The 23,566-nt window shown below is 36.7% G+C and overlaps 1 protein-coding gene across 1 annotated transcript in view; it reads left to right on the top strand.

Annotated features, from left to right (window-relative positions):
- CTTNBP2 (cortactin binding protein 2) overlaps positions 1 to 23,566 on the top strand; it is a 51,738-nt gene that overhangs the window by 5,746 nt on the left and 22,426 nt on the right. The window contains 3 exon segments of the mRNA XM_053464327.1: positions 5,103 to 5,210; positions 17,433 to 17,657; positions 20,779 to 22,399. Of these exon segments, the coding sequence (XP_053320302.1) occupies positions 5,103 to 5,210; positions 17,433 to 17,657; positions 20,779 to 22,399 (1,954 nt within the window).

Here is a 23,566-nt window from a genome sequence, read left to right as displayed (position 1 = left end):
GAGCCTGTAGCATAATTTACAACACAGTCCCCTAGATTGTAAAATCATGAGTGGGGCCAACAAAAGCCCACCATTCCTGCCAGGAACTTTGTATAAAAGTTCCATAAAGCAAGAACTGCAAGCTCACGGACAGGGTGTCTGTATGGGTTAATGTATATTTGTTATGTGGTAACTGCCCTGTTTAATTTGTGCAGCGGCGTGTAATTTGTTGGCACTTAATAAATACAATGTAATTATAATATTAATCATATTGATTAATTATTAATATTAATTAGAATAATTGTAAAGCCATGGTTCTTGTGCCATCCTGTATTTTTTTTTTTAAATGTGTGCAATCTCCCTGAAAGGTCCAAGTATTGTAAATGTGTCATGTTTCTACAGGAAGAAAAATGTATTACAAATAAATGTATTAATGTTAACCGAGAATCAGGAAATCTTACAGATGACCCTTTGAAGTCACTGTTTTTATCATAAGCAAACTCATTTATCAAGTACCTTTTGTTTGTGAATCCGTGCATTTATTAGAGATATTTAGTTTAAACGTTCACCTTGCTGGAATCTGTGATCTGGAAGCTCTATAGTAAGGGTTAATAGGATGAGACTTAAAGTCTACCACCATTCTTATCACACTTGATCTGAAAGTCTAGCCATTTTATGTTTGCTAAGTTACCCTATTTTTCCACACCTCCCATGGTGTGTCGTAGTGGCATGTGCCCCTGTCTTTAACTTTCAGGCCTACCTGCTTTGCTACTGCCAACTACTTTTAACAATGGTATAACTTTTGTTTGACAAAAAATGTTTAGTGACACCTAGATTGGAAAATAAGGCCTTCCTCTATATTTAGTTTGAGCACCCTATTTAAGGTTAATTGAGTGAGGCGTATAAAGCTGACCCTCTTCCATATCACAAATATTCACTTGGTCCATCCATTTTTTCTTTAAAAATATTTCTTTAAAATCTCCTTTGGAGACTAGACATGGGATTTGGAAACATAGCGGTTCCTAGATATTTTTTCTTGAGTCTAAGATAAAGTTTAATTCACCTCTTTGTAAGTTATTTATTCAGATTTCCACATTTTTTCTTAAACTGAATTAGTTATTTTTTTTTCAATTCAGTCACCACAATAGATTCAATGTTAGCTCAGTCATCTGATGATGTAACACCTATAACAGTTTGCAGTCTTCTAAAATGACAGCTATGACTTTGGCTTTGCATTTGGCTTTTGGATTCATGATTTTTTTTTTATTTTTCTGTAAAAAAGCAATGAGACTTGTTGATTGTTTCTTAACATCCTTCTTTTACAACCGTATGCCATTAAATAATTTTCCAGTGTTTGCAAAAGTGTGGATCCATGCCTGTTTAGTTAAATTGGAAGGAAATTCGATTGGCTGCCCTTTCAAAGTGTTTATGCCTCTTTTAAAATCCTGAACTGGATTCCCCTTTGTCATCAAAAACCCATTTGTTGAATCTCAAATGGTAATGCGATTTTCTCATGTATTATTAGTTTTTAGTATAGCGCCAACAATTCATGTAGCGCTTCTTACAGTACATACATTCAAAAGGTATGACAAAACTAGAGTAAGACAAAGTGCTACATTAGGTAAAGAAGACCCTGCTGTCAAGACACAATCTAAAGGCTAAAAATGATTCAACAAACAGGTTACCTAGTATTTTTGAAGACTGGAAAGTTCAGTTCATACATGTATGATTACTGATAATTGTCTAATCTGAAACACCCTGGGAAAAAAGCACTTCACACGGTACTTTAATGGGCTTGCCGATCCACATAGAGTTTCATGTTGTCCATTTATTTACCCTCCAATAGGACATGTATTTACTAGTCAACAGAGTTTAGTTATTAAACAAAGGAAGAATTCAGCACACACCCAGTGATTTTGTCGCACTATATGGCCATATATTGCTTACCCCGCCACTATGTCAAAGTACCCCAAGTTTGTTCTATCTAATTTTTCATATATTGCTAACAAAGGAGATGAATCAGTGTGATTACATTGCGTTTTATCCCAAGTGAGACTCTCAAACAATTTAGAGCCTTCTGTGGACACCATAATGAGGTTGGTAGGGTGCTAAACCCCATGGAGTGTACAGAGAATTCAGATTCCTGGGTTTCTGCTAGAATAATAATGACCAAGTTTGTTTATAAGTCTGTGAAGTGTGCTCGGTGTGTTGCATTTTCTATCTCTTTTTATTTCTTAATAAAAATATTAATAATGTAAATAGTGGTTGTAGGTCCACAAAAAACCTGTCTCTACCGAGTAATCCCTACCAATTACAAGTAAAGCACTAACATATACATTTTTTGCCAATATGTTTGTAAGGGACAAGATAAACATAGCAAACAAGCATAGGTGATGTGTTTTTACACAGATTGTGTAAAACATATTTGACTTACCTGCTTCCCCATAGCTCAGAACAATGCATTTTCTTAATTCTCGTCAGGTATTGAAAGGAAGCAAAGGAAGTAACAGCTCTACAGGACTTCTATTCATGTATTTGTATTGTCCCTCAAGAATGGGGATCAGCTCCTTGCCTCTTGTCCAAGAACAATACCCATGAAACTTAATGATCAGCACTGTGGGGGAGTTTTGTTAGTTTTTAGTATTTATTTATTAGTACAATATGTGGTGTTGTACAGTAAGAAGACAAAGCGCACCAGAAAATAGCATGGTTAGTAAAGACTGGATCGATAGTAGACGAGCCCCTGATTGAACCGAGTAGGACCTTTCTCAGTTAAGCCTAATCAGCATCCTTTTGCCCAACCAAGGGCTGTGTTATACTACTAATAAACATACTTGCGTTTGCAGCTGATAAGTAAAGTGCGGATTGCAGATCCCAGGGTAATAGAAGCCAATATGGGTATGAACACGTTGCATGTTAAAGCTCTAAATATGACATAGCCAAGGATGCTATCCTGTTTTTGCAGGATTTTAGAAACCGCTGGAAAACCATTCCTGTGGATACTCTGCTGTAGCAAGACTTAAACGGGTAAAGCAGGTCAGCATGTGCAACAAAGCTGTAAGATTTCCAGGATGTGCATCTTATTTCCCTTCCACATAAAAGAACTTCAATCTTAGGTTGAAACAAACAAGGGACTTATATTGATAACAGAATAAAATATTAATTAAATATAAACCAGCAGATATAGTGAAATGTATAGCACTTTAAAGTAAAGACAAAATAAGGTCTTGCAGAAAACACATTTATAAATAACATTACGCTGCTAAACTGGGAATAGACCCTTAACTTAAGCGTTTTAAAAGACACTTTTATGTAACAAATAGGCTTTTTAAAAATCCTTAGTTTTAAATGCACATAAGGCATGGATATTGTACTTTCTGCCAACATGGATTTTTGCATTTTAATTACAGGGATGGGGTCAGGGGAGCCAAGTGATGCATGAGATGTAAATCCGCTGCTGTGAGATTAAAATTTGTCCCGGGCAGTTTCACCATTTCCCCAAGTCAGACATTTGCACTATGACATCACTGTCCTGTGGCCAATTCATACTGTTATAATTGGCATTCGTTGTATACATTGTTCTACATACGGTTTCCTAACAACCTACAAAAAGTCCCTTAAGAAATATTTGTTCTCAGTGCTGCCGGTCCAATGCAAATGGGGCTTCTAGTTATTTTGCTGCTCATATACAATATGAAAATTGTAAACCTGTAGAACTGGGGATACACATTATACTTTTTTTAAAAAAATAAAACATTGTTTTGGCTATACTTCAGGAGTAATATACAGTACCTTTTTTAAAATGCATGTGTTGCTCCTTTACCTTTCAGTTCCTTTGTACTAAAGCCAGGAAAGGAAGCTTGATTTATGAACTGCAGCTTTCCATAGTACAGCGAGGGTGAACTTTTCCCCCTTTTTTTAAGTCTCATATTTTGTGGTGAAGAAATATGATACAGTAAGAAAATGGAAACAAAGTAAATTTGTTAACAAATCTTTTTGCAGATCTGAAATATTTCCAAAGATTTCTGAGAAAGATCACTTTTGGTCCGTCATCCGCACTCGTTTAAACAAAAACATTTGTATTTGTAATATACGGTATCATGACATTTGGTGAATGGCAGAGAACGTTATTGTCAACTGTCGCTAAAATATTGGTCACTTTGCAGTGAAACACATGTATTTACATGTAGCACAGTGTAATTTTTGTATGTGAAGTCACATTAACTGAATTGATCTTTTGAATAACAAATATTCAATGTTTTGCCATGGATATAACTTGGCAATCAATGGAGGTTCTCGGTTACTGATTAACTGCTTCTATTGTTATCCCACAGCTATTTGGAACAAACCCACGGCTGGCTAATATCACTAGCAAATGAAACACTAAGCAGTTTGCATAGATGGTCATAGCTAGGCTTGGGAATGCAGCCAATATTTAAGTTTAGAGGGTATGTAAAGTATGAAGAATGTACTGTTATGTATCATCGTGAGGATTATAGTGAGACAACTAAGTCAATATTTAAACGTCAGCCAATTAACAAAAAAAACACATACATATATATAATGTGTGTGTGTGTGTATATATATATATAATATACACATACCCTAGCTGCATTAGGAAAAGGGCACTAAATAATTATGATGATGACGTTTTGCTATGCCGGTGAGCACAGTTGGATCGATAACTGGGAAGTGGAAACACTACCTAGTAACTTGATTTACAAAATAGAATTTTTGTTAATGTACCATTTGTAATCCAGTAAAATGAAATGCCTAGTAAAGGGTTGGATTACTTTTGCAAGGTGCTGTGCGTGTGTTTTGTGTATATAATATGTATTATATATACACACTTTGTATAGTTACAGAACTATTCAGATTATATATGAGTGTGTATGTATACCAAAGCTAAAGGCAATCTTGTGACTACTCACTGGTATATTTCATAGAAGGTCATGCCATAAACACAATAAATTAGCAAACACTGGTTCTGTAAATGTCTTATTGCACAAACCCCCCAAAACATGTATAGGAATTAGTAATGATGCCATAATGTGTTTACAAATTGTATTTAACATACAGATTTAGAACAACGACTCAGCTGATGTTATTTTCTTACTTTATAGAAGAAAGACTTTAATGTGGAAAATTTGAGCAAGCCAGAACTACGATTCCTTTTAAGTATACTGGAAGGAGAATTAGAAGCAAGAGACCTTGTGATAGAAGCCTTGAGGGTAAGTTCTTCTGTTTTCATTGTGTGGGGATCATTGAGTGGAAATTGTTGTTTTTTGTCTCTGTTCTGTTCACAGCAAATCTGAAAACTCTATGTATTTGTTTTGTGGCAATGTCATCCAAAAGCAGTCACATCCAGAATGTGTTTCCAAATGATAAGCAAAATACAACGGTCACATATTTATTCTGTAAGTGCCTACGATGGCTGGAGACTGTCCCTTTAACATTTTTTTGTTAAATTGATACATTTTCTATATTATGGTGGTGGTCTATACTGTATTTATGGTAATGAAAGGATTTTTTTTGACATGACAATCATTTTGAAATTGTAAGCTGTCCCTTCCTCAGGGTGAGGCTAACAAGAACATTTTCTAGGCAAATCTTTGATACTTGTTACTCCATATCAATGATTTTATATAATTTGACTGAATTTTGCATAACAAACTCCTTTTTTTTATTAACCAATTTCATAAAGAAACGAGTAAAGAAAAGGAATAAAGGATGTTATTTGAGATGATGTGGAACTTTCAAATACACTTTCAACTCATCCTTCCAGATACAGATAATTAGATCTTTGTTCGTATTTAACTACTTTTTGCTAAGATTCATGATTTTGTGCAAAACTAATAAATATTGCATGCTCTGAAAAGAAAATGGTGGGCTTGGATTACAGTTACTAATGCAAGGAATTCATTAATCATTGATCAGTGTTAGGAGAACATATCTTTTTTGTCATCCCACTGAAGATCTTTTCCTGGTAACCATTAACCACAATGACGGTGACTCTTTTCTATACTACGTTTCAGTTAAACTACTGTAGCTAAACACATTTATAAATAGGTCAAGTATTTATGAAGCAGACTACAGTTACAGCTTGATGAAAAGATTTGACTATGTGCACAAAATGGCAGAAAATAGCGATTTCCACTGCTTGGATCCCCCCCCCCCAAAAAAAAAAACAGTTTCCATGGAGGTTTGCAAAAACGTTGCTTGCGTAATCACATCAACACTAATCTTTGCTCCCCTGTTATCAGGAGTTGCCTCGGAAGCAGATGAACATGTGAGGTTTCCATGGTAACTTCCATGGGAGCAGTTTTCAACTTTTTGCCCTGTACTGTCTACAGTATCTAAATACAATGTGTCTGTCAGTACTAAGAATGACATATAAGTACCAGCTCCACTGAAAAAGGACAACAATTAATAGCTGCTAGTCGCAAATTCGTGCCATTACATATCTCCATCAACATATCAGACTGAATTCAACCGTAAGGGCAGTTCTGACTCAAAATGTCTGACATATGTAATGTGTATGACAGAATCTGCCACCACCGCATGTATGTTTCAGCATTCACAGGCCTTGTCAGTTAAGTGCAGTTGGTATCTCTCTTAGGCACATAAAGTAAAGGGATCCGCATCGGGACAGTCATGCTACTCCAAGGTTGAGAGTAAGCCCCACAGACTTGTCATGTTAGGTCATAACTGTAGAAATGAGATCTTATGCTCTTTCATGTCTATGCATGTTTCACTTGTTTTCCGTTTTAAGAATATCGCATCCCATGTTAGAAAGGATAAGACGATCATCATCTATTCCTTGCTGTGGTCTTTTATATGTAATTTTTTGTATAGATTAAACGTTAATGAAAATTTTAGCAGACTCGGAACCTCCAGTACACCATGTACATGGTTACTTTATAACATTTTAAGAAAAACAATAAAATCTGATGAAACTTTTTAATGTATCAATTTTAAATGACCTCATATTTGAGGTTAGAGGAGTCAGCTCCAAGTGAGTTTGTGTATTAGAAACCTGCAGGTCATCTTACTATATGTTGGTTTTCTATCAGTAAAAAGGAAGAATGTTTGCACTAACTAGAAGGTGGAAAACTGCAACTTCTGCAGAAGGTAACAGTCTGTTCCAATTTCACCAGATTTATTCACATGATAGCATCTCTTTAAGGTAATAACTTTGCTTCTTCATGCATGCTAATTTTCAGGCAGTTCCTGACTTGTGTCGATGTTGATGTGCCTCAGGCCTGCTTCTGGGGTTCTGTTCTTCTGCTTAGTATGTGACCTACATTTTAGGTCTCTCTGGATTTACTTCTCCTGGATTAGCAAACTAATTTGGCATTATCAAGGTTCCTTCAGTAAGAACTACTTGTCAAGAAGTAGATAGAAAAAGAAGATGTAAATACATAAGAAATATGCATCTCAAACTTCTCAAAAAAGAGAATATTATGTGGAAATGTTGATGTTATTTTCAAACACAATATTTGCCTCTGTTGCAGACCCCTGTCTTGCACCATAGAGTTTATTTGGTTAAAACCAACAAATAGAATGTTGTTAAAAAAAAATAACAGAAAAGCGCAATATTTTCAGACTGTGTACCACTACACAAGTCCACTACACATATACAATTAGAATAGCAAGACAGAGTTAGGATGGAAATCAAGGACCAATCCTCCCAATAAAAACCTAGCATTGAAGGGAGTAGTATAGCCCTATGCTATAGCAAATTGGACGTTTGTTGTACGTGCTACATATATGAATCTCTTGACAGTCTTTGGAATTGTATGCATCAGATGTGTTACAGATACCTCAACATATGCAATGTGCAGCTAACCTGGATGATTAGGTCAGTTGCATGCTGCAATATGTTTAATCCTTGACCTCGCAAATCAGTGGGGTTTATTTATTTCAGCTGGATTTGGAACAACATAATATATAGTTTAATCAATGTTGTGACTTTCCAGAAATTTTACTGACTCCACCATACATTAGTGCAAGAGAACATCACCGAGGTTAGACTTTATAATGATTTGTGAGGTTGGTAGGTTGAAAAATCAACAGTCCTGCATACTTCTGCTTTAGTGAAAAGAACCATTTAACTTAAGATCTTTCAAAAGAAATGTTAACATTGCATAATCTGTTTTTATATGGGCATTTATGTGACCATTACGGTATAGGGTTGGAAATTGCAAAGCACGTACAGTAGAATTTAACATTCCATAGTTGTGGCACATGCCCAGCCATAAACCTGAACCTACTGCCTTATTGGAAACCTTTTTAGGCCTTGGAGGTACAGAAAATACTGAGTGTTAATGTTAGTACTGTTAATTCTTCACTTGAGAATGATGCCCTTGGGAGATGGATCAGTTTCTTTTGTTAAGGAAATAAAGCACTTGTCTCCAAGAGTAATCCTGGAAACTTAATCTAGTATTAGTGACTTCCTTATCCCCCGTCCTCCAAACAACTCCAGACATGCCAAGAACACATTTTTTTACTGTTTTCAGGATTGCGCTAATGTCACTAGCTGTCCTGATAAAGCACTTTATTAAAGTAGGATTCTGTCATTTTATATATCTAAAAAGATACACATGGGAAGCTTTATCCCAATAGAAATGAGTGATAGCTATTCTAGAAACTTACATCCTGGGATAGCAACTAATGAATTACCATATTTCCCCATGTATAAGACGCACTTTTTTGAAAAATTTGGTGTCTAAAAACTGGGTGCATCTAATACAGTGGTGGTAGATTTAAAAAAAAAAAAAAAAATTACCGGAAAGGGGACCTGCTCCTTACCTCTGTGTTGCTCAACAGCGTCGCTTGATCCGTCGAGGTGACACAGGAACCCAGTGGAGTCACGTGAATGTACATCGCATTATTCCGCTCCGTTCCTGTTCGAGCAACGCAGAGGGAAACAGCGACCCCCACAGAAGTCTGCGAGCGGCACCAGAAGATCTGCAGTTCATGTACGGGTGGGGGAGTAAATTAATAAACATATATGTGTATGTGTGTGATAGCATGGATGCGTGTGTACGGGGCACAGGGAGGCTGAAAGTGATGTGCATGTACTGGCTGCCTGAGCATGATAGGAGTGTGATTGCTAACAATTGCTAGCAGCTAACATCAATCACACTCATATCATGCCCAGGCAGCCAGTTCAATAACTATGTGTGATATTTTTTTTTCAAATTTTCGGCCCCAAAATTAAGGTGCGTCTTATACATGGGGAAATACGGTAGTATGTAAGGACTTATATGCAAGTGTGCATCTTATATGTGTACGTACAATTGCATGTAACATATGAGGAACATTTGATAGGTTACTTTGTTTATTCAGCAGAACTGCCATCTATACAACTTTTTTTATTTTTTTATCTGTTTTTATTGTGGATTGTGGACAAAAGAATGCAGATAGAGAAATGATCATCCATTACATCTATACAACTTTTACCAACACTGAATTTCTTTACTGAACTACCCATAGCTTGGGAATTTTTATTTCCAATCAGTTTGATTGCATTGGCAACAAGCAGGTAGAAATAACCATGGAGATTTCAGGTAAAATAAGTTTTGATCGCTGCTTCATTATGAAGTGGATTTCTAATGTAATATTGCTATTGTAACAGTTATTATTATTTGTTATTTATCTAACACCAGGAGATTACGTAGTGCTGTTACAATTAAGCGTACATGCATATTAACAATAACACGAAGAAACAGAGACAAGACATACTGCTACTAAAGGAGAAAAGGGCCTTGCTCTTATTTGCATGCATCATAGCAGGTTTTAAAACTATGATATCATTTTTTTTTACATTTTTGATTACAAAACTACTTAACATGTAGAAAATATTCAAAGCATTGGGAGTCGCTTTTAATTTAAAAATAAAATAAGTATTTTTTCTTTGCTGCACACCATAATTAAATTAAAAAAAGAAATGTCCATCAATATTTGGGTTAATTGTCTTTAAAGAGTCACTGTTATCCCATATATCATACACTAATGAAAAATAACCCAGCAGTGTTTTCATATAAAAGGGGTGCAACATTTACAAGCGGCCACATCACCGTGGCAACCAACGGAATATTCAAATCTGTATCAGCAGGAACAGTTGCTATGGTGATAACACTTTTCAAGTGGTCAACTTGTGTGTAGAAACCCCTTTTATGCAAACGATTTTCACTAATATTTCATTGGACAAATATATGTCGATCCTATGAGCCAGACAGATTCAGAAGCCACTGTTATTTTTCCGTATTTCAAAGCTACTCTGGTTTATCTATATTTTAACAATACCAAAATACATCCAAAAAATATATATTAATAATGTGTCTGCGTATTTAGTGACATGCTAAATCTAATTTTGCATATTCCTTAGTGCACTTGCCACTTTAAGATTATGTGGTATTATGTGATTGTGTGGAGTAAATTTGCTAGCAAATGTATAACTCAAAAATCCGGTTGGAGCATGTCTGCTTTCATCAGTGCCATTTATAGCTCCCACATGACATGTAGCCGACATCAAACGCTGACCCTTTATGACCCTTGTTGTTCATAGATTGTGGATGACTTTATTTAGATCCCAATGCTATTTTACGTATTCCTGAATTTTTTTTACTTGAAATGTAGCAGGAGACGTGATCACTTAACAAATTCCCTTTTGAGTCCAGACTATGCTGAAGCCTGCCAGTACTTAGATGAGAGGGTGCAAATTTTACAAGCACAGAAGGACTTCAAATCTGTTCAGCAGGTGGCGGGGCTGCAAGTCTGCGATTTGTTAACTTGAAAGATAAGTAGCAATAGCAGAAGCATGACAAGCATTGAGGCTGGGAGATGATTTACTTTAATAATACCGCACAATGGCTATAATTGTGTAAAACACCTGATTATAGGCAGCGCTGTGTTTTGCAAGAACATCAGAGAGAACTGAATTACTGCTTTATTTTTTTATTCAGCCCAGTAAACTATAAACACATTGTTATGTGTGTTCTACGCATAAAGAAGCCCACTGATTTATCTCCGTCGAATGTTACCTGAAATGAACCCTGCTCTTTGCAGATCTTGCATGACAACAGTAACTCATGTTAACCACTAATCCAATGGCCTGAGGGATAACTTGACATTATCCTGAATGCTTTTAAAAGGAGAATAGTTCTATTAAAGTAATTATACTGTATATACTGTATTTTGTCTCTGCAGCTAGAAATATACATATACAAGCGTGCATGATCAATGTTTCTCTCCCTTATACCCTTCTGGTGTCTCAGCTGGAAAGGTGGTGAAGCTCGTATTAATATATGTACTGACATCCCAGTGTAAACAAGTAGGGATTTTCATAAAGGGTATCGTATCTACTTGCACTGGTATTCGTCATCACTGTACCCTGCCTGTTGGTTTAGGCAGCGCAAGTGGGTTTACTTAATAAAGTGGTTGTTAGCAGGAGAGGTGAGCTTCTCTCACAAGATCTGGACTGGCCCTGTTCAATGTCCCTCTTGCAGTAAAACTTTGCCAGGGTTGACCTTTTGTGATCCATAATGAAGTTAATGAGATGGAACCACTGTTTTTGTGAACAAACCACAATGTTTGTGATGTCAGTTATGATCCATGCATACTGATGGGGCACAGTCATAGTGGAAGGAATGATGTCCTTCAACAGAGAACTTTGAAGAAACTAAATCCAAAACATGGTTTTTTGCATCATGACATTAAAACTCTCCCTATGCAACCTTTAAATATCAGTGAACTGTTAGCAGTTGCTTTACTGAGCTGCAGTTAAATATCCCATGTAAGTAGTAAAACTTAATCCAAGCCACAAGGTTTTCATATATGACACATTTTGTGATGCCACAGAAACACTGTAAAAACACCTACCTCATAAGCAACCTTTATAGCAGCATAAGCGTGAAATTTTGTTATCCTAGCTAATCCTGACTCTATCTTAAACGGAACCAGTTGCATAAAGCGTGTTTCCAAAAGATGTACAGAGGACAGAAAAATATTCTTTAAGTGCAGTTAGCATTTGCTGAACTAAATCAATGCATAGTTTATGCTGGCTAAAAAAGATCCAAATGATTCAACCTAGTCTCCCCTTTTTGAATAATGTGTTACCCATTAATTCTTTAGAATAGTTTTATTGTAATCGTTTTTTTTATTTGTATTTTTTTTTTTACTGTTTTTGGAAGCCAGTGTCAGGGCTAACATAGGTCTAGTGTCAAGGATGGTGGTGTTCTGAGCGGTCCACAATATTAAACACCCAAATGAAGTACATATATATTCAATAATTATTAACATATAATTATTATATAAAAAGCAGAGAGGTAGCAAAGCGATAGACATTTGTAGGGGGTACAGATATTGTCGTACAAAACTTGGAACAAAAGAGCTACACAAGTCTTCCAATCTAGGTTCCCCAGAGTGATTCTGGAAGTTCATATGTGAATCATGTGAGGATGAAAATACTTATTTTTTAGGGCGTTTAGGGCATTTTATCAGTCTAAGCTTTGGCTTTCACTGTCCCACTTCTGATGGTTCTGGTCGAGCTAGGCTCAAGCCTACACGTGCTCTCCCAGTTTAAAGAGTTAAGGCTTGACTCTGTAAAAAAGTAGAGAGATCAAGAAACCCTGAAAGCTTTATTGGCTCTGAGGAGCGGAGATAACTGGAGCTTACCTGCTGTGAGCAAAAGGTAAACTGAACAAACAAATCAGCAGGGGAATATGGTTAAACAGGAATATGGCAGAGGTGTTTGATTTGATGTCGCTTGAGATTAGCCAGGCTATATGAACGAGCCCAATGCAAGTTGAGCTGGACTTTCCCTTTCCTTATAATAATATAAACGCACAAAAGGACCAATAAACTAAAGTGAAAAAAAGAATTTGAGCCTTACTTTGTACTATGCTAGTTTACTCAGGTATGCAGACATGATAGTAGAACACAGGCAGCCTGGATCAAGTAAGAAGCAACTTGAAGTTGAAGATCTTGTAAGAAGAACCTGTTGCAGGCTACTTCAGTGGCATACAAATACAGTGAACATGGTACTAAGACCTACATCCTCTATCACAAAACATACCACATTTGTGAATGAATGCCAGGGTTCTGTTGAAGTGCCCATGTACACCTATTGTATTTCCTGCTGTCACATAGGGGGATATGACTTCAGAGAGTAAAGCAAGGTTATAATTAAATAATATGACCAGGACACTTAACATCAAAAAAGGTATTTATCACAAATGTTATTATCTTTATTTAAATCTCTGCTCAAGTTATTCAAGTCTATATTTTTCAACTTTGGCAGTATATCTGTGGATTTTACCCATTGTACATCACTATGGAATGTATAATTTCTTCTCATGCCAAAAGCTGGCTGAGTGTTGGGGAATAATGCACAGCATCTTGATTACCATTAATATAATGAAGTGATGTTGTGTATTCCATTTTTTTTACCCTATACTGAAAGAGCTGAATGCAACAGTCTTGACATAGGTCATTTGTAATCAGCTGGCATTTGAAGAAAATGCATCAACTTGGGCTTTTAAACGCAGTTAATCTTACTGCTTATTAGAATTACAATTAGCATAGAGCCCAGTCTGCCACTGCAGCCTTACAGGTTGTCGCTGTTAATCCAGTGACATTTAGTGTTGGATTTCATTTTAGTGAGTGGTAAGCAAGTTATTAATAAATACAGGAGCTCATGCTCACTTCGTTAAACAGAGTACTGTAAACCTAATTATGTGGTCAGAAATGTTCTACATAGTTTTATTTGCCAGTTTAACATCACAGCCCTAGAAAAAGGGGTATTTTGCTTGCTTAAGGGAACAACTCCTCTTTTTGGGTCACTATAAAAGTAAGCAGGCAATGTAATAAAGTGTTGCAGAAAAGCAAGCAGGGTGCTGGGTTGTATAGCTAGAGGCATTTGTAGCAGAAAGAGGTAGGTGGTTTAGCCATTTTACAGATCAGACCTTATCTAGGGTAGTATATACAGTTGTGGAGACCCACAACTGACCCCAAAGATCGTATACTGAAGAGAGTCCAGAAAAGGGTTACAAAATGGTATACTGATTGTAATATAAAAATATCAGGATAGACTAAGGGATCTCACCATGTATAGCTTGGAGAAGAGAGAATAGGGTAAGGATGTGATAGAAGCATTTACTTAGCATTTTATTTTAATGGAGGAAAAATGTTAGAATAAGAGGTTATGATCTAAAAATTCCGTGTCGGCGCTTAGATGTCATAAAGTTTAACTTAGTAGAACAGCCTGCCAGCAGAAGTATTTGAGGGCATTTAAAGCTGTATGTGGTAGGCCTATTGATGTTCTCAATCTACAACACCAAGGACTGAAAAAAGCAAGTAGTTTTAGGTTTACTTTGAAACAGAAACGCTGGTCTATATTTAAAAGTTGCTTTTGTATATACCTTGTCTGAGAACAAAAAAATAGTTGTATAAACAAAGTTACCTACTATTTGTAAATATATCCTGAAGACTTAAGTTACAATGTCAGGCTTCTGTCTGTCTGTGTATTCTATTTTAACTGTTTTAAGAGGTCTTTCTGGTAACAGAGTGACAGAGATGACCTTCTGTTTTATAGAGGACCTCATCTCACACGGTGACAGAGGCTGACGGCATTAACATTTATATTGTATACACATGACAGTAAAAGGCTCTTTAGGGTTTTAGTGACCAAGTCTGCCTCTCTTGCTAACAACCTCTGTACTCCCTAGGCCCCTGCTGCGTCGTGTTGTCTTATGTTTATCTAGAAGAATACAGACACTCTGTACAAAGCCAAATATGGATGGCTGCAGGAAGCGTTTAGTAGCTGAACCGAGATGTGTTTCATCAGAGTCATTGCGTGCCATGTCCTTAGAAGCTGGCTAAGGAGATATTATTTTAAGGAGGGTGTTTATGGTTTCTAATGGCAGACACACCTTGCTGTGTTGGTTAGTAGTGCTATGACCGGTTGGCTCTTGTTTTAGAATTTTTCTTTTTGTGCTCCGCAATACTAGAACAGCAGGTTGTGGAATCACAGAAACACGACAAACCAACAAACAAGCTGTCCTTCTGCTCACAGCCTGAAATATATGCTGCGCTATATTAACCCATGCTCTGCAATGTGACTTGGACACCTTCCTGTTTACAATAATGTATCCATGCTGGTGAATGCTATACACTGGATTTTTTTCCTCTTTTGTATTGTTCGGTCCCCCAACAGGTTACTTGCCACTTTAAAAACAACTTGATATTTGATACGGCTTAACTCTGGCCCAGAATTCTTCAGTCTAATTCATGTGACTGATATAGATATGATGTCATTTGATGCAGTATGTATGTATATATATATATATATATATATATATATATATAATAAAGCAAGCAGACTTTCTTCGAAAGGAAAAACTTCTTTATAAATCCAATATATATGATTGAGCATAAACCCATGTTTCTGCAGAGGCGTGAACAGTGTGGGAGTTCATGCACATTTAATGGTACACCTGTGAGTTCCTGTGCCGACATATATATGTTCAAAATAGAATTGTTTTTCAAATCATTTTATTATTTTATTTATTGAGGTGAAGCCTAACTGTTGTGTAAAAGTGTTGACAGATGCCCTGTTCTCGTGCTGTAAAAAGCTTTACGCTACGATCGCTCTCCTAAATTAAAAGACATATGTGTGTAGAAGTCTCCAGAGGTTCCCCACAGGACTAGTTCATCTGTATTGAGTTCTGTGGGACATAAGATTCAAAACACAGACTAACATGCTATTGTTTTGGAAATCAGGATAAAGATGTAGCCAACTTCCTAAATAAATACTTCTGTTCAGTTTTTACAGAGGAAGGTGAAGGGATGTAGGTTAGAAAAGAAGAAATTGTGAGACGTAAAACATATATCCTCAAAGAGGAAGAGGTTGTACTTCCACTCTCCAAAGTAAAACAAGATAAATCAACCGGAACCTAAGGGATACACCTAAAGTTATTATTTTTTAACAATATTTTTATGCGTTCTTCAGAAACAAGAGAATTAAATACAATCATAGTGGGCAAGATACAATACCCCACATCCCCACAAAATTAGAACAAACGATAATGCAGAGAAAAGGAAAAACAGGAACCCCAATACCCAAAGTTATTTAAAGAAGTATTCTTCTAAAACCATTAACACAATTGCTTTACTTGTTACTATTGACAGGAGTAGTTCCACAATATAAATATTGGATGTTAGCAATGGTAGCACCACTTCACAAAAAGGGTTCCAGGGAAGACACGGCTAACTACAGACTAGTATGTTTTACACCAGTAGTTGGGAAATTAATAGAAACCATGTTAAAGGAAATGATTGAGTATCTGGATTAGCAAGATCAGAAACAGCAAATGTTTAATGCAGGGAGAACTTGTCATACTAACCTAACGGTGGTGTATATTCTGAGGTTACTAGTAGGGTACCTTAGCAATCGGTACTGGGACCATACTTTTTTAACCATGATCACAATTTATCGGTTCTCTCCAGAACTTAAAAAATGGTTAAACATGTTAAGGAAATATGTGGGTTTTAAAAAAAAAAATATATATATATATATTTTGGGAAATGAAAATCATGCTACCACTGTAATATCAACTGGAAAATCTAGAGCATCTGTCATTAAATCTGCCATTAGCTTTTGTTCCATAATGAAGAAAAATATCTTTTTTTCTTTGTCAAAACGTGTTTTGCTTCTCTGTAGAGGAAGACTGCAAGGTGGCATTTCCTGTTAGTGTTGGACACAGTGACTGTAATTGCCTGTATATTTTTCATTACAGATTGTTACTGTTTTATTCTGTTTTTCCAAAACTGAAACAACTTTGGGGCACAGTATTTTATTTGGAATAAATACCAAATCTATGGAATGTGTCTATCGATAAGCATGCTATTCCTGGTCTTCCTGGTCTATTTTGACTGAAAATATGGTTGTATTCTCCAATCTTATTTTGTAAAAACACATGAACTATGTTTTTACAGTGTTTATGTTCAAATTACTGAAATCCAGGTTGGGGGAAAACTGATACTGGAGAAATCCACTTTTCAGCCATAATGACAAGCAGGCTCAAAAATAAAGAATGTGCACAGCTACAAAATATAGTGGAATGTCTCTGTTATGCTAAGTTTAGTATTGTATAGAAAATTGACCACAATATGACACATAATCATTGGGAAAAATACTTTGCAATTAAACAGAGCCAGACTGGGGAAGACACGGCACACATACAACATTCGGTGACCACTGGCCTTGGCCGCACACCGCAGTACCTGATCTGCTGCTGGTGTGAGCATAGTGTGATGGCCTACTGGGCGTTGTGTCAGATGGCCAGTCCAGGCCTTCAATTAAACCATTAAACAATGAAAAAAAGGTTACCTGCATTTTAGGCATTTTTTTCTAATGTGTATTTCTGGATTGTTTTTTTGTGTTTCAGGCACGAAAAAAGGATGTTTTTGTTCAAGAAAGATATGGAAGGTTTAATCTTGGTGACCCCTTCCTGGCGCTTCAGAGAGACTTTGAAGCAGGAACCTTTGACAAGGAGAAAAAACCCATATGCAACAATCCTCTTACCATCTTGGAAGCTGTCATGGCTCACTGCCGAAAAATGCAAGAGAGGATGACTGCTCAACTGGCTGCTGCCGAAAGAAGGCAAAGAAAGGTACATGCTCGTCTTTAATGTAAAGACTGTCAATCTGTAGGACAGTTGGTAATTAAATACTATAAAACAGAGTAGTGTTCAGGCAGCAATATGAACTTAAATGATTTATTTGTTTTGTGTTATATGCTTCCATGAGTACTGTGTATGTTTATTTTTGATGCATCACCCGTTTGGTGAAGTCTATCCAGATCTTTAATTTAAATTTATGGTGCTTAACCTTTTTCCCCAAACGATTCCCTTTATTTTATACTGAAATAGTGGAAGTTAAAAATAAGTTGTCTTTCTTATATATTTCTAGAAGATTTTTCTAGCTATCATTTTCAAATACTAGCTGGAACTGGAACACCTGGCATCTCTGCTTGTGCATCTACCACGCAGTAGTGGGACCATCAGTGTCACAATGATTTTATCTCAGCAATTAAATGATTAACTGCAGATGGCATTTTAACTAACATTGAGCATTATTGTACCAAAAGGTGGAAAATGTTTATCTTTATTTCATTTTTAAGAAATATATGGTACAGTGGGATGTGCACACCAGACAGTTTTATCTGTATAGCTCTGCACGCTTTAAGAGTCTCTTGCTTTCGAGGCTGGCTCGTTGCCTAACACCTGATTGAGAGATACATACGTTAATATACCTAGCATCTGTTTGAAAATCTGTACAGATTTTGCATGCAAGTAATTTTAGCTTTATATTTTTATGAATTAGAAAACACTTTCTAAGATCTGTAGCACTCTGGCAAAAACACAACACATGTGGTACTTACGTATGTTCGTCTCCATCTCCAGATATGAAAATCCCTTTCTGTAGAGAAGACTTTCGGGTTACAATAACTGATTATGCTAATTAACTGTCAGTGCTGACTCAACGCACCATATAAATGCCATCTTTCACCTGATGTTCTAACCTTATCCAAGTTAAGCTCCCTAATTGTCAGGCCAATTCTAATGAATTGAGTTGTGATTTTATGTGTTGGGTAAAATTCAAGACGTGAGATTTAAAAATCTGACTAATTGAAGTCTGTGAGTCAGAAGTATACTTCTGCATTAAACTTTCTTAGCTTACGTTGAGGTCTCATCTAACTATGAAGTTAGTGCTTTCTTCCACATGAGACCTCATTTGTTTTGGTTTTTTTTACAATTCTGTGTTGCTCTTTGTGGATAGAGGAAAAAGCATTAAACCATATGGTGGAAAAACATAATTGTACATAATTTTAAATTTGGTAATTGACTCAAGCTATATACCTAGAAATTAACTTGGTTTAGGTGGCCTGTGTTCATTAATTGTGACATTTATTTAGAAAATAAATTACGTTTTTTGGATTTAGTGTATTCAAAAGTATTGGAATCCATTTTTATTCCAAATTATTAAAGAAACATTTTGCAGCCATACTAACGTACTCTGTGAGTACATTAAAATACATTTTTAAAAACTAAAGAAAAAAAATATTAGCATTTACCTGAGGTAGAAGCTGCAGATCTGTAGCTCTGTTGGTAATTCAATCTACTACATGTCTACTACAGGTCTCTTTAAAACCCTATTTCCCCAAACGGAATTTACATGGTTTGGCATAATTAACCCATTAAATGATATACTTTGTGTTGTGAAGGGGCCGTTAATGTTACTTTTCAAGTAATGCATATATAATGATAAAAAAAAACAGAGCGAGCTATAAATATTTTTCATTTATAACCTTCCCTTCCTTTACATTTTCTTGTCCTTTATGAACTGTATTGCCTTTAGGCAGAAAAATTACTTTCACCGAGTTCAGAAGGCTTAATGTGCATACATAAGAGCATAGCTCTTATATCTAGTATTGTTACAAATGGCATACTAATCTCATAACTCGAGTGTGCAGGACCCCTTTTCCACATTTGTTTTACGGTTTGTTGAATTCTCCTTCGTGTAGACGAACATGTGTTTTTGCTGTAATATTTCCATTTAAGGTGGCTTTAAAAGCTTTTAACTACTTTGCAGTGATCTCTGGAAAGCTTTGTCATAAACTGTAAAATTGTAATACTGGATGTGGCCCTACAATGAGTTTGCAGTAAATTAAACTATTGTTAATAAACTGCATCACCTTCTTTCGATTAAAGCAGAGGTTTCAATGTGGTTTAAAAAAACTGGCCACAGTGTAATTATACAACTCAAACACAGTTCAAGTGTTTCATGATGCATTATAATAGTTGTTTATTACAGTACAGTGACCAACTCCTTCTTAGTTGAGTCAAGTGGATGCTACCTAGGCATTGTCATTGCAAAAACACTTTGCCATAAACATATCCGGGAGATGGCCTGGAGGCTTTGAGTGTCAGAGCTGATTGCTTAGCCTCTCAGATGGTCCTTTGATCTCTTTGAAGTGGGAAGAGGGATATTTTCCTATAACCAGTCCTCACCTTAGTTTGCCAATGTCCTACCCATTTGACCTCATACCTAGTGCTAGATGTGCCTCCCTGCCCCAGCTGTCCTAAACGCCTCATGGACAGGGATAGGGTGACCTCTAAGCCACATCTGGGATGTTCTCAGGCAAGATCATGTTTATAAAAGTAACACTTTTGAGTGAAGTAAGGGGGTAAGGTGAGGCACTACCAAATTAATAAATGTAGATTTCTATTTTCCTTAGATTACCATGTAGGTTTGTACATATTATTTTGGGGCATGTTAATCAGCTGGACAAAGTCACCTTTGCACACAACCAAAATGAACACATTTTGCTGCATAATTATATTTATCTTTTGCACATTTTAATGTGTGTAGCAGGTATTAGTTTTATTTTGCAAAACATGTTAATTTCTTTTACTTCTAATCTTTTGTTTTCTGCTAACTATAATCATGTGACATTTGCCTGCACTTCATCTGAATATCAATCTATAGTCTCTGTATCCTCTTCACAATGTAGCGCTGTCAAGATAAGACGAATATTGAAAATATGATAACCTAAAAAAAAAAAATATAGATGTCACAAATTAAAGAAATCTTACATCTGTCTTGATCTAAAAATCAAGTTGCTCTTACGATATGCTGTAGGTTATTTTAAATAGTGTTTATGATTAGTGCCCATTTAATGTTTGATTGCAATGTGTGTTTATGTAAATGAAATGTATTTTTTTAATCCAGCTGGAAGCAGAGAAAACTCAGCTACAGAATTTAGAACAAGAACACAAGAAGCTATTGGCCCGTCTTGAAGAAGAACGTGCTAAAAATAAACACGTGGTTCTTATTCTGGTTAAGGAATGCAAACTTTTGTCTGGTAAAATTGCAGAAGAAGCCCAGAATCTTGAGGAGGCATTGTCAAAACTAGAAGCAGAAAAGAAAAAGGGTGCCGAGCTGCAAGAAGCACTTGCTACTGAAAAACAGCGCCGGTCCCAAATGGAAGCACAGATGGAGGCTCAAATTGAAAAACAACTCTCTGAGTTTGATGCAGAAAGAGAGCATCTCCGTGCCAAGCTATGTCAAGAAGAAGTACACACCAAAGAATTGCAAGATGAAATCGACCGAATGAAGAAAATAATCGAGCAATTAAAGTTGTCAAAAGACACAGAGAGTAAAGCAAACCTTCCATTTCTTAACAAAAATAAAGACAAACACCCTGTTCCTGTAGGTATTGGATACCGATCTGTTTCTTGCCAAACAAACGCTGTACTCCTAGACAGTGACTCTGAAAGTACAAAAAAATCTCCCTTAACTATACCGACCAAACCTTCAATAATTAACCATGTCATAGCAGGAAACACGAAAATAAGTGTATGTGCCAATTCAGCATTTGTAAAACCAGGTTCAGATAGGCAAAGTGCTCATAATGAAACAGTAACAGGTCTTCCCACAACTCATATAGTGTCCTCTAGCAGGACAGAAGAGAATGGATCATCATCAGATCTGACAGGCAGTGCCACTCTCTATCCAAATAGTCCATTATGTACCTCCCCGGCATCACCAAACTATTTGTCTCAGTCTATGCAGAGCTTACACTCACAATGTCCCAACACCCCCATTAATTCCGGTCTGAGTCCCCGCATTCAGGCGGCAAAGTTCAAATTTCAGGCTAATGCCAACGAACATGACCAAAATGGAAATACAACATCTCAAACGAGAGAACTCTGTCCCACCAGCCGTGATAACGTGGTGACCAAACAAATGGCAAGAAATACTGTGACCCAAGTTCTTTCAAGGTTTACAAGTCCTCAGGGTGGTGCTCAACTGAGGCCTGGATACTCGCATCCTATGGAAACTGGCACCTATCCTCCTGTAGCGGGACGTTTAGGTCATCCATCACATGCTTTAAAATCGGGTTCAAGAGTTGATAGAGGCAACCCTCCACCGATCCCTCCAAAAAAGCCTGGACTTTCACAAACTCCTTCTGTACCACACCCTCAGCTAAAAGCACCACCAGGTGTAGGGGGGAAAGGTGATAACAAACCAGTAACTTCTGCTCCTTCCAGTTCTACTCATGGAATCAGGGTATTGCACGAGGAAACTGTATCTAAATCTTCCTCACCTCAACTGCCACCAAAACCATCTATAGATGTACCTGCAGCATCTGCAGGCTGTGTCATACCAGCCATAGGCACATCACAGGTGGGTGCTTGGCCTCCCCAGTCCCCTGGATGGAACGAGCCTGCATGTTCAGAAAGTTCCCTTGTCATTCCCACAACCATTGCCTGTACCTCCTCCATAATCCCTGTTAGTGCATCATCCTGTAGACCATGTGATTCAGACAGCCTCCTGGTAACAGCATCAGGTAATGGGATATATCATGTATACACTGTATTTTTTTATATTTTTCTATTTCTAATGCATCCCTTTCTCAGAACTTTATGCCTACGTTTCAGTCTTTAAAAGAAAAGGCCTCTTCATCACACATGGTGTTTTTCTTGCATTTTCCTTTCTCACATGGGGTATGATAATCTGTTTTTGTCTAATACCACGTGCCTTTTCAGTTATCAGAACTGCGCATGTGCACAAAACCTAGCTTGTAAGCAGCACCGGGAGTAGACCAATAAAACACTAGACGTATAGCAGGAAAGGGACAGTTGGTTTATTTATTTATTTTAAACTGTGAACTATTATTTCCCAATAAGAGTGTGGAATTATTGGCATACAATTTAACATGTGTTCATTTACATATTAGAAACTTTATGATAAAGTCTTTAATTAGCAGGTTTTCTGCCCAATGAGTGAGTATAGTATAGGAAGGAAGTGCAGATATTCAGTGTCCAATTCTGTTCTTTCTCTACACCTGCAAAAAGTCTCTGGTAGGGCTTTGTTTTCTAGAGCTTGTGTCTGTATATAGGGCCATACATTTGCTGCTCTTGACTTCCTGCCCAGTTTTAAGGAGACATCCATAGTGTAAACTCAAATAGTTGATGCGAAATGTTGTTTGGTGGGAGTAAAGGGGGCTTATTGGTGTTCTTAGTTCAGTTGGCCACTATTTTCCAATAGCAGAGAAAATGAAACCTTGTAACCTTTGGCTGGTGTGCTTTAAATGACCAGGCCAACTTGTGGTCCCAGCCCTGTCCTGTTGCAGGTATTTGTAAAGTGTATATGGGCTGCCAAGTGATGTCTTAACTTGTATAATGTAAGCTGCAGAAAACCTTCGTGTGCATTTGGACTAAAGTTGCCTTTTTTTCTTGTTTCTAGATTTGCCATTTTCCATCAGACAGTCTTGGCTTACTGTGCTCTGCATTTGTACATGCAGTTTTGAAAAAAGCAGAACATTCTGCCAATTAGGAGGCCCAGCTTCACATAAAAATCTCAAGAGTTTGCCTTGATATAAGTTAGGTCAGTAACTGCAACCACTTTCTTAATGTAATGCTGCCAAAAAATGGTTTTTATACGAGACTCTACGGAGCCTCCTGTCTCCAATTCTCAACGTTTCTGCTTTTATTCTTTGTTTGCATAGACTTAT

The sequence above is a fragment of the Spea bombifrons genome, chromosome 4, assembly GCF_027358695.1.
Source record: "Spea bombifrons isolate aSpeBom1 chromosome 4, aSpeBom1.2.pri, whole genome shotgun sequence".
Lineage (NCBI taxonomy): Eukaryota > Metazoa > Chordata > Amphibia > Anura > Pelobatidae > Spea > Spea bombifrons.
The sequence above is the reverse complement of the archived record's forward strand: the minus strand, read 5'-3'. Positions and strand labels throughout refer to the sequence as shown.